The following is a 13186-nucleotide window of genomic DNA, read 5'->3' as shown; positions in this document are numbered from 1 at the left end:
CGACCCCACCACAACGGACTGGCTACCGTGCTGGATTTTAGGTGTCTAAAGGGTCCACAGGTGTCGTGGGCGCTAAGAAGAAGATTGCACACAAGACGAGAAGGACGCAAGCCAGAAGACGTTGGCTGTAAATCCCGCCACACGACAATGGGTAGTATGCAAGATGGTGGTGCATGATGGACCAATAGAAAAACACCACGTAAGGTGTCCTTCCCCAAATGGCACGCACTAACAACGGAAATTTTGAAAAACAAGGAGGTCAAACCCAAGAGGGGACCATCACAGAAGGCCGAAACGTGTGAGACTCCTTTTAGTCGCCTCTTACGACAGGCAGGAATACCGCGGGCCTATTCTAACCCCCGAACCCGCAGGGGGGGAATAACAGGGGGGGGGGGGGTACTGTACATATGCAGAGAAGGGCAGCCTGAATAGTCACAGGTTTGTTTGACCCATGGGAGAGTGTTACAGCAAAGCTGAACAAAATTAACTGGCAGACTCTTGAAAATAGATGTAAACTATTCCAACAAAGTCTAGTAACAAAGTTCCAAGAAGTGGCTTTAAATGATGACTCTATGAACATAAACAACCCCCCATGTATCGCTCACATACGGGTCATGGGGACAAGATAATAATAATTACAGGACACACAGAAGCATTCAAACAGTCGTTCTTCCCATGCTCCATACGAGAATGGAACAGGAGAAAACCCTAATAACCAGTACAATAGGACGTACCCTCTGTCATGCACTTCACAGTTATTTGCAGAAAATGTATGTGGATGTAGATGAAGAATAATAACCACAAGAATAATCTAATGCAAGCAGAACTGGTACAAAAATGTTGGGAACTAATTTATCAAACATTTCCACACAATTGTAATTAAGAGTTTATAAGATTAAAGCATCCCTGATGAATGTAACATATTATCATTAGCTCAATATACATGAAGGGTGATAACATAGTAGACTCAAACTAAAAGGAAATTTGCATATTACCTAAAGCAAATAAAATACTCTTCTAGATCCTCTTTAGCTGACTTGCCCCTTTCTTGAAAGTGCTGCCGGTAACTATCAATGTGGATTCCGTCATGGAAAATGTACTGTTGATTGGGTCTTCATGATTTAGCAAATATTAGAAAAATTGTATAAAATTTGCGATTGATACACATCACCTCTTTATAGTCTTCAGATCAGCCTAAGGCAGTACTGACAGGAGGAATGTACAGCAATGGAAGAATTAGAGAGTCCTAATAAACTGATCACCTTACTGAAAACACCTGCAGTCAAGTAAAGCTACAGAATATTTTATCAAAAGCTGTTGATCACAAAAGTGGAGTAAGACAGGGCCATTCATTATCCTGTTCTCTGTTTAAAATAACCTTGGAAAAGGTTATTACAGATGTGGACATCTATGCCAGAGGGACTATCCCCTACAAAACAGGTCAGATGTTGGCATAAGCAGGTCATACTGGTATAATTGCAAGAACACAAAGAGCAGTGAAGGTAAAAGTGTAGTTATGGTGTCAACAGCTTTTGTGTTGTGTGCTGTAGTTAGTAGCCATCTAACGGTGAATGATGGGAAGTGAATACAATGAATGATGGTTATATAAGATGGCAGAACTAATGAGAGAACAGTGTTCAAGAAACATTGTCATGTTGTGGAGTGTATGAATTACGTGGCAGCATAGTGGAATACACAGCGCAGAATACTGTCATATAAAACAGAAAATTCCATTAAATTTATACTGTACTCCCGTGCTACAGATCAGTCCATCACCACAGACAGTTTTCCTCCAGTCTCACTGGCTTACCCAGCTCACAACCAAGCTGCAACATTACAACCTAACTTATACTTCGGGCTACACTACAGATCAGTCCATCACCAGACCTAATTTTTTTACATTCACATTTGTTGGCTTCACTAACACATAACCAGACTAAAAAAAGTCAACCTAACCTAGACCTTGTGCTACACTACAGATCAGTCCGTTACAATAGCCATTTTTCCTCCAGCTACTTTTGTTGGCAATTCACGACCCAACTCCAACACTGTAGTACGAAACAATATACCAAGGAACCCTGTCATATTCTGAAAAACATACAATACAAGAAATGCATATGAAAACCAGTAACCAACTTCGTAATTCATATTAGCCAGAACATTAATCGTCAACCTTGCACTAACTATTTCAAAAACAAAAGCAATCAACTGAACCTTTCATAAAAACAAGCCATGCAATTCAGCAATTTTCACTGACTATAGTATACTATCACCTGACTGGCTATGATCCACAGAAATGAACTGCCAACAGTGGCACACAGCAGAAGATCCACTGACACCATAAGTGCTGTTTAACCACAAACTCACAGATGAATGACAGAAAATCTACATTTATGACAGTAACTAAGAAAGATTATCTTATAAACCCCATTCAGAGACATTGGCTTGCATAAGTTTGATGTCAGCCATAGTTACTCTTGCCTCGGGTCAGAAGAAAAGGTTAAGAGCAACGCCAATTCTGAAATCGAAACACAAATACTGCCCGCGAACAAGTGTTCCATGATCTCAGGAAAGATTTGAAATAACAGATGCTGTTCAGGAACGATAATTATGATGTACACAGTTATAGTGAGACAAATGCTGAAACAAGAACATTAGCAAAATTTGATGAAAAGCAACTTAGCATATTTGAAACAAAGATTTTAAGAGAAATTCTTGGGCCATTGAAAGAATATGATGTCTGAAGAAGAAGATTCAACTATGAATTATATAATCTATATAATGGACAATACATTGTCAGCTGCATTAAAATTAAAAGGCTTGTTAGTGAGAACTATCAACAGAATTATTAATAAGATATTCAATACAGTTCATGAAGGAACTAGGACAGTTGGGAGGACCAAAGCCAAGACGAGAGAAAATGTCATAGAGTATATAAGGAAAACTTGAATGTAGAACTCGAGGAGTTTAGCACTAAACAGGAAAGAATGGAATAATCTTTTAGAGAAGAACACGGCTCACAAAGGGATGTTGTGCCTGTGTTGATGAGGATAATAATAATGATGATTATGCGTAAGGAGCAACCACATGAAACTAACTGCAGATTAGGCAAATGCCACACTGAGATTCATTGGAAGAATACCCAGAAAATGCAGTCCACCTACGAAGGAGGCAGCTTACAAAAAAATCATTAGACTAATATCATTATGTTGCTAATCAGTCAATCTGTACCTGATAGGACTACTAGAGGAAATAGAAAAGATCCGAAGAGGAGCAGCATGCTTCATTACCCAGACATTTAGTAAGCGTGAAAGCTAATTTTGTGGATATAGAAATTAGCAAGCTAACATACTTTGCGTACTTTCAATCTCTGATGTCATACAGAATAATATTCTGGGGGTAACTCAACACTTAGGCAAAAATTATTCACTGCACAAAAGAAAGTGGTTAGAACAATGTGTGGGGCTAACAGTCGCACATCTTGTAGGAATCTGTTTAAAAGGATAGAAATTCTTACAACAGCCTCACTGTACATTTACTACGTAATAAAATTTGTTCTCAACACTATGGACCAGTTTAAAAACAACTGTGAGATTCATGATAATAATACCAGATGAAAGAAACTTAACACTATCCTCTACTTCACCTTTCTTTGGCACAGAAAGGGGTAAAATATGCTGCTGTAAAACTTTTTGATAAATTACCAGATGAAATAAAATGTCTGACAGACAGCAGTAACAGTTTTAAAAACAAACTGAAATCATATCTTCTTCACAACTCCTTCTACACCATGCATGAATTCTTGAACAGGAATAAATAAATCTATAGATATAAAATATGCAATATGTGCCATTTAAAGGAATGGGATAGGTAATAAAAATGTTAAGCTTTTAAAAAAACACCTTGATTTCTGTGCTAATTTCTTATGCACTTGACACGTTCCACATCGTAACGGTTACTGTGAGATCATGGGGTGCTTTTCTACAACAATTATGAGTGCTTCTTTTTTTAACAGTCAACAAATATATTGCTTCCATTTGGGTAAACCTCAAGAAAAGACCACGGAGGTAAAATTAGGGAGATATGAGTTCGCATGGATGCTTATGAACAAGATATTTTCTCAAGGATCATTTGCAGCAGGAACAGGAAAAGCAAGAAGTAACAGGGTTACACAAAGTACCCTGTGCCACATACCATAAGGCAGCTCCTGAAGTATAGACACAGCAATCTGTGACTGAATGCTGAGGCCACTATAGGGTACAGGAAAGTGTCAAGTGACTGTAGGAGGAAATAGGATGACATGGACAGAATTTTTATTTGTACAATGAATGGCAGCTTGTTCTAAATGTGGAAAAATATGTGTTAATGAATAAGAGTAGGAAAAACAATCCTCTAATATTTGAATACAGCTTTAAGTTTTGTTAGTATTGGTATTAGTTGTGGTTTAGTAGTATTAATAGAAGTAGTTGCTTTCTTAGTAGAGAGAGAATTTTGAGACCACTATTGTTACTTTTATAAATAGTCCTACTGGTGTAACTGAACTTAGGTAACGTGGATGTATAGTTTTTTTTCATTATGTAAAATTTTACGCTGAGTGAGAAGTGTGGGCTCCGTCGTAAGTTTGTGAGTAGTGGGGGGAATGCAGTGGGGAAGCCAGTGGGAATTCTAACAAGGTCCTCTCCTGGGAATGCAGAATGTGAAGTAGAAATAAGATGATAGAGGAGCAGGAGCATAATATCTGTGTCCTTCAGGTGCAGTTACAACACAAAAAAGATGAACTAGATAGGTTGAGGAGGGTGAAGTTTGCTGGGGAATGGGAACTGGAAGTTGGCAAGAAGGCAGCTAGGAGGAGGAGGTATTCAGACAGTTATACTTTGAGTATATGCAATAGATTTGACCAACTTTCAGAGTTGAGTGGAGAGGAAAAAGGGATAATGTAGACAATTTTAGACCTATTTCTACGCCACCAGTGTTTGCTAAATTTATTGAAAAGGTTATGTACGTAAGGATCATTGATCACTGTAAATCACAACATTTGCTATCAAGTGTACAGTTCAGCTTTATAAGTCACTTAACAATTGAAAGTGCTCTGTTCTCTTTTCTCTGTGAGGTACTGGATGGTTTAAACAAAAGGTTTCAAACACTAGGCACACTTTTTGATTTAACAAAGGCATTTGATTGTGTTGATCACAAAATATTGCTCCAGAAGCTGGACCATTACGGAATATGTGGAGTAGCTCACAATTGGTTCACTTATTAATTCAGCAACAGGCAGCAAAATGTCATTATGCACAGTGTTGAGAATGGCTGTGATGTGGGGTCTGAGTGGGGTATAGGTGCCCCAGGGATCAGTGTTGGGGCCACTCCCGTTCCTTATTTATATAGATGATATGCCCTATAGTATTATGGGTAACTCTAAAATATTTCTGTTTGCCGAGAACACTAGCTTGGTAGTAAAGGATGCTGTGTGCAACACTGGCTCGGTTTCAAATAGTGCAGTTCATGACATAAGTTCATGGCCTGTAGAAAATAAATTAATACTAAAACACAGTAAGATTCCGTTTTTACAGTTTCTAACAGACAATTCAACAAAATCTGACATTTTAATTTCACAGAACGGGCATGTGATGAGTGAAACTGAACAGTTCAAATTCCTAGGTGTTCAGATAGATAGTAAGCTGTCGTGGAAAGCCCACATTCAGGATCTTGTTCAAAGACTTAATGCTGTCATTTTTACTATTCAAATTGTATCAGAAGTGAGTGATCGTTCGACATGACAATTAGTCTACTTTGCTTATTTTCATTTGCTTATGTCATATGGTATTATATTTTGGGGTAACTCTTTCCATTCTAAAAGGATATTTATGGATCAGATATGAGCAATTCGGGCAGTAAGTGGTTTAAGTTCGCGAACCTCTTGTCGACCCCTGTTCACAAGACTGGGTATTTTGACATTGGCCTCTCAATGTATATATTCCTTACTGTCGTTTCTTGTTACAATATTAGCTTATTCCCAAGAGTAAGCAGCTTTCACTCAGTGAATACTCAACAGAAATCAAACCTGCATTTGGATCGGACTTCCTTAACTCTTGTGCAGAAAGGTGTGCAGTAAACTGCTGCATCCATTTTCAATAAGCTACCACTAGAATTCAAAAATCTTAGCAGTAATCCACACACTTTCAAATTGAAACTCAAGAGTTTCCTTATGGGTCACTCCTTCTATTCTGTCGAGTAGTTCCTTGAAAAATGAAGCTCATTCTTGTTGTATTGTCAATTGCGTTTAATTAAACTTATTGCCTGATTTTTACTCGGGTCCACAAACATTTTATTTTTATCTGTTATTACTTTTATGTTGTAATTTCATATACTGACACGTTCCATAACCTTGGAGATTTGATCTTCAATTTGGTCCTACATAATTTGACGTGTAAATACAAGGTGTACAACTTTGCTTCTGCTGTTTGCCGATAGATGGTGACAATGGTAAGTAGTGGCCGAAAAAAACAGATTGCAGACATCAGGCAGTTAGCTTGGACCTCGGTCAACATAACCTCATTCAAACATTAGTCGATTTGTGTCTGCATCATAAAGTTGTTCTTGATTGAAAATGTCAGGTTACAAACCTAATTCTTGTCATTTGCGGGAGGTGTTACTGCTTTGTTTCAATATGAAGAAAACAACAGCTGAGTCTCATAGAATGCTCTGAAGTGCATATGGTGAGGACACTATTGGTGAGAGAATGTGTCATGAGTGGTTTCAACACTTCAAGAATGGTGATTTTAATATCATAGACCGGCATAGTGGTGGAAGAGAGAATGTTTTCGAAGATGCAGAATTGGAGACACTGCCGAGTGAATACTTGTGTCAAACTCAAGGAGAATTGCCACGATTAGTGGGAGTGACACCTCAAGCCATTCCAAACATCTAAAGGCTATGGGCATAATTCAGAGAGAAGGAACTTGGGTCCAGTGTAAGCTGAAACCAAAAGACGTTGAACGGCATTTGTGTGTTTGTGAACAGTTGCTTCAGAGGTAAAAACGGATGGGATTTCTGCATCACATTGTGACCAGGGACAAAAAATGGGTTCATTACAATAACCCTAAATGCAAAAAATCACGGATGTCCTGGCCATGCTTCCACGTTGACGGCCAAACCAAATATTCACAGCTCCAATATCATGCTCTGCACTTGGTGGGACCAGCTCGGCGTTGTGTACTATGAGGTGTTAAAACCAAGTGAAACAATTACAAGTGCTCGTTATCGAACACAATTAATGCATTTGAGCACAGAATTAGAAGACAAATGGCCACAATACAGCGAGAGGCACGATAAAGTGATTTTGCAGCATGACAATGCTCGACCCCATGTTGCAAAAGACGTCGAAACGTACTTGGAAAAGTTAAAATGGTAAGTCCTACCCACCCTCCGTATTCTCCAGACAATGCTCCCTCCTACTATCACCTGTTTAGATCAATGGCGCATGAACTGGCTGACCAACACTTCCGATCTCATTAAGAAGTCACAACTTGGATCGATTTGTGGATCACTTCAAAAGATGAACAATTTTTTCGACGCGGGATTCATGCACTGCCCAAAAGACGGGAGAAAGTAGTGGCCAGCAATGGAAAATACTTTGAATGATACATGTTAAACCAATTTGTTTCATAAAAGCCTCAAATGTTGGGGAAAAAAACTGTGGAAGCAAAGTTGTATACGTTACAAATAAACAAACAAATAAATAAAAAAAAAAAACAATCATGTTGATAAAATATTTGTGTGTAACACTGCAAAGTGATATGAAATGGAATGAACACCTAAGGTTGGTAATAGGGATGGCAAATGGTCAACTTCAGTTTACTGGGAAAAATCAAGGAACAGAAACAACAAAGAACACTTATGCCACACATTCTTATGCACTGCTCGAGTGTCTGGGATCTCCACCAGGTTCGATTAAAGGAAAACATTGAAGCAATTCAGAGATGTCCTATTACTGACAGGTCTGTTCAACAAGCGAGTACTACAGGAATGCTTCATATAGGCCTACTCAAACAGAAACCCCAACAGAGAAGACAACATTCTTTTTACAAAAACACTATTGAGGGAGCCTAGAAATCCGTCATTTACAACAGACTGCAGAATGACACTACTGCCAAAACAGTACATCTAGTGTTTGAACTGCAAAAACAAGATACGAGAAATTAGTAGCCATAAGAAGGTACTGGGTGGTTATAGATGAACTTTTCCTATTTAACATGCCATAAAATGGAAATTAATTACCATACGAAGACCAAACTTGGTAGCACTAATGAAACAGACTTGGGGAAGAGCAATAATGCAGAATCAATTCAACTGACACACTTTTAATGTGCTGGTACGGTACATCACATCATTACATACTGGTACCATTACTGCTACAAACGGGGCTCAATATGGTGCCTATCAGCGTCCAGAAGAGACTGAAAGCACAGGACTGCATTATGCACAGCTGAAAGAAGCATTTCTGTTGGTGTGCTGGCTATTTCTCTTAATATACTGCACTTCAAATCAGTACACGTGTAATGACACCCTAGTAAACCCCGTCCATCAGGTAGCCCCACAACCAGAAATCACAAGGAGTGAGGGAGATGGTTGATACTTCGATCATTTCCAAACGTGGTTCAGAATAGCAGATTAACTTCACAAGTGATACTCGATGGGGGCCCATCTTGCACGATAACTGTTGAGTTCAATGCATCTCTCTCCTGTAGGGTGGGTATGACATGCTGGTGAAGCATATCACAGTAATGTTGGCCAGACACACTGCACGGCTTCGGTTCTTGAGGCGCCAACCTGCCATGAAGCCACGCCACATGGTGACACATTCATCATACAGAGGAACTTCATGCACAGTGATTGGAAGTGAAGATGTCCACACTCAGCAATTTTGCGTGATTACCTCACCCATCAGACAAAAAGGAGCTTCATCCGTCCATAGGACGGTCCAGGACCAGCCCTCGTCAACTTCAATCCTCAGGAGAAAGTGGAGAGCAAAGTCAACATGTCGTGCATCCTGTGGTGCAAGCTGCTGTACGATATGGATCTTGTGCAGATAGAATTTAAGAACAGCTCAAAGCATCTTCTGTGCAGTGGATCGCAGGATGTTCAACTCTCATGACACTGCTCACACACTGCCTGTCGATCAGGAATTGCGTGAAGCATTGTCTGCGTAGCAACAGTGATTTCATCATCACCTGTGGTGCAACCGGTGGATGGCCTCTCCCCCAGAGCGAAGCCCAGTTCTCCAGTTTATTTGAACTACTTCATCATGCTCCGCACAGCAGGTGGAGAAAGGGAGCGATATTTTGTATAGAGGAGAAAGAATACAACAGAATTGATCTAGTTATATCTATATTTTTGATGTCATTTTTCAAACTAAACCCCATCAGACACTAAACAATTACTGCTAATATATTACACGCTCTTAAAGGCAAGGAATTTAAATATTAGTGCTGTCGTATTGAAATTTCACCGTCGATAGCTTTCGGAATTGTTGAAAGTATTTAGAAGTATTATCACTGAATTGTTTCACAACGTGCGGCTCATTTGGTTCCACCTTTCACTGTTGTTTGTTCAAAAAAAATGGTTCAAATGGCTCTGAGCATTATGGGACTCAACTGCTGTGGTCATAAGTCCCCTAGAACTTAGAACTACTTAAACCTAACTAACCTAAGGACATCACACACATCCATGCCCGAGGCAGAATTCGAACCTGCGACCGTAGCGGTTCCAGACTGTAGTGCCTTTAACCGCTCGGCCACTCCGGCCGGCGTTTGTTCAATAAAAAAGTCACAAGGAATGTAAAATGACAAGACTTACCATTCGTCTATCAAGAACTCCATACTGTACGGGTGTCCTCTGGGGATCCTGGCTGTATAGGTTCTTCGCCACAACATGCAAATGAGCTTGTTGCTGAATCTGATGACAACTGTCTACACCGAAGGAGACATGAGATCTGCAGAGTTCATTATATCACAAATTACTAGTGGTACTCACGCAGTGAGTCAATCATTATCTCATCCACACACAGAGAAGTAATAATTACAGCGGATAGGCAGAACTTAAATAGCAAAACATTTCTTGCATATTTCAAAACATGAACTTTAAATAACCAAATAAGGTAAAGCAAACAAGAATACATGAAATTTCTCACATTTTTCGTGCCAAATTTGTTTCGCGGTATTGTTCTTTAACCATGTTGTGACAAAATATAAAACACAGGTACCACGCTACATTAACTCCGTTCTCTCAAACGTTGTTGACATTGACAGCACATGTGCAACAACAACTCAAAGAGCATCGTCCGTGAAAACAGCACACAATTCAGTTAGTGAACACTAGTAAAAAAATATCTTTGAATTTGGAACAAGCCGACAACCGACGGTGAAGAGCATTTACCTTTCGGTTCTTAGCTACTGGCGATTTGCACAGAAGTTATATGTACCTCTTCAAGGAAAGACGTAATGAATTTTGGTACAAGCTAACGATTTTTTAAAAACATATTTTCTTGATCTACACAGTTTAATCGATGTTGTGTTAGAATTTTATCCTGATAGCATCTTTAGAAATGCCTTTAAATGGTTAAACTGATTAAATCTGTACTGGCGGCCACTCCCACATTTCCCTTTCGATATCTATGGCTGACATCTATATAAATGGCTGACATCTACATCTTTACCTGAAAAATTTATGGAGTGGTTTATTTACATTTTGACAATACTAACACATGTTAGTAGGTGGTAGGTTGAATTCGCAAACCTTTACATGGAAGTCAAGATTTATGCATAATGGGTGGTGGAAAAACTCTATTTAGGAAACGGAGGTTTCATGGAAAGCGGCTTACCAACAAAAAAGAGGAAACAGCTCGAAATGAAGAACAGTAGCTCTCAGCTTCAGCATCGAAACTTGGGACAGGAGAATTGTACAGGTGCGTGAATGATGTTGATATGGATTCCACTGGACTCAGACTTACTGACTTAGAGCTTCTCTGCAGGCTATAAAGTTTTCATCTTCATGTGCTAGCTGTAAAAATACGGAATGCGTGCTTGTGGTTGAAGAAAGAAGATTGGGAATAGCTTCTGTTTTTAAATTAATCTGTAACTATGTGACTATGAATTTTCATTTTCCTCCTCCAAAAAAACTGACACTGGTATCTATGAAACCAATTTTAGGATGGCATATGCTCTGAGATGCCTTGGACAGGTCAGGGAAGGAGGTAATTTACTGTGTCATTTTCTGAACACACCTCCACAATGTGCAAGGTCTGAAAAAATAAATAAAGGATTGCCGTTTGCTGTATGCGATACTGTCAAAGTTTGTATGAAGAAAGCAGTGGAGGAATTGGTGGAAATAAACCAAAAAGAAATAGATCCCGGAGTTGATATTCATGACAGTGATTGTCCTACAAATGCTACTGACCTGTGTATGTCTGTAGATGGGACCTGGAGAATAAGGGTCACACATCTCCATATGGAGTTTGCATCTGTTATTGGTATTGACTCAGCTAAAGTTTTAGATGAAGAAATTATTTCTAAATACTGCCACGAGTGTGCTACAAGACAAATGTCCAATAATAAACACAGTGAGAAACTGTGGCAAGAAAAGCAAAAGAAAATTATAGTGGCTCAAGTGGGGACATGGAGGCTGCTGTAGTTGTGAAGACGTGGTCCAGATCTGAGGACTAGTATAGTGTTAGATATACTAAATACCTTGGTGATGGGCACTTCTTTTCGTTCAAAGCTGTAACAAATAAAAATGCGAACAATACAACAATAAGTTGGAATGTTTTGGCCACATTCTAAAGAACCTTGGTGGTAGGCTTCGTCGCATACTGCAACAGAGGAAAGGTGAAGTACTTGAGGATGGAAAAGCACTAGAAGGAAAATGCAGGCTTAATCTGAAAGAAATTTATTCTCTTCATTTATTTTATGGTGGAGCTATCAGGAAAGACACACATAATTTAGAGGCAATGAGGCGTGCTGTGTGAGCGATTTTTTTCCTCAATATACCCACTGACCAAACACCAATGAACAATCTGTGTCTGAAAGATGACTGGTGTAAGTTCAACAACAGAAATTAGATGTATGCACTTAAACACACGTTACCAGAACCTTTTATGAATGCCATTAAGCTCACATTCCGGTTTCTTGCAAACCCTGATTTATTGAGGAAGTGTCTTCAAGGAAGACGCAAAATGCAAATGAAAGCCTCAATAATATGATTTGGATTAGATGCAGTGCTCAAAAAGGACATTCTGTAGACTTGAAGTACTCAAAATAGGTGTCTGTGACGCAGTTTTATGTCACAATAACGGAAATAATGGCAGAATTGAAGAGCTGAAGAAAGTTGGTATAGATCCTGGTGTGTTTACAACAAAAGCATTTTACACCATCGACGAGAGCAGGGCGACGAAAGCTAACAGATCAGTCTCTTACTTGCAAATACAGGCCAGACAGATTTGAAGAAGAGAGAAGAGAAAAGTGGAGAATGAGGAGTAACAGTATGGAGGATTTTAAAAATTGAGGTAAGTTTATTGCATGTAGAAGCAAGGGAAGAAAATCTTTGAACCTCATTTTCTCTGTTTACACTTTTTACCTTATTGGAAGCCTTTTCTCAAAAATTATATGCGCTAATGCTATGGAATTTTCAGGAATTGTTCGCAACATGCTGCTGTCTCCCTGGAACTAAAAAATTCGAGATCCTGCAATTATATTCTGATTTTTAGATGATTGTATGTAGAAAAAAGTTAATTTTGGGTGTGCAAAATTAAAAACTCTGTTGATGATACAATTTGTACCATAAATTAATAACTGTAGTTCAGTGGTCTTATACCTTCTCAGAACACTACAGTAAAATTTTTAGATTAATTGCATGAATAGAATTTGAGTTTTGGCTTTTTATAAAGAAGACAATAAAAAATTAAAAATTCAAATTTCTGGTTAAAATATTAATTCTGCATATTTTATTATATTTTTCCGTTAAAACACAACTCTTTTGCTTTGCACATGCAAAATTTTAGATTTTAACATTAATAAATATAGCTATAATGATTTTTTTTAATGTTTGCATTTTCCGTTACATTCCCCTTAAAGTTCATTATTCATCAATGATCCCATGGTACCAGAAGTAAGCCGGCCTCATTGGTAGAGAG

General features: G+C 38.7%; 1 protein-coding gene across 1 annotated transcript in view; it reads right to left on the bottom strand.

The window, feature by feature from the left end:
* The window catches only part of LOC126259818 (DNA-directed RNA polymerase III subunit RPC1), a 249392-nt gene extending 239069 nt beyond the window's left edge, over positions 1–10323 (bottom strand). The window contains exons 1-2 of the mRNA XM_049956862.1: positions 10190–10323; positions 9856–9991 (exon numbers count right to left, since the gene is read on the bottom strand). Coding sequence (XP_049812819.1) covers positions 9856–9991; positions 10190–10233 — 180 coding nt within the window. The 5' untranslated portion in view covers positions 10234–10323. The remainder of the gene's footprint in view (positions 1–9855; positions 9992–10189) is intronic.
* Between the last annotated feature and the right edge of the window lie 2863 nt (positions 10324–13186).

The sequence above is a fragment of the Schistocerca nitens genome, chromosome 1 (assembly GCF_023898315.1).
Source record: "Schistocerca nitens isolate TAMUIC-IGC-003100 chromosome 1, iqSchNite1.1, whole genome shotgun sequence".
NCBI lineage: Eukaryota > Metazoa > Arthropoda > Insecta > Orthoptera > Acrididae > Schistocerca > Schistocerca nitens.
Note: the sequence above shows the minus strand (reverse complement) of the source record. Positions and strands in the feature narration are given on the sequence as shown.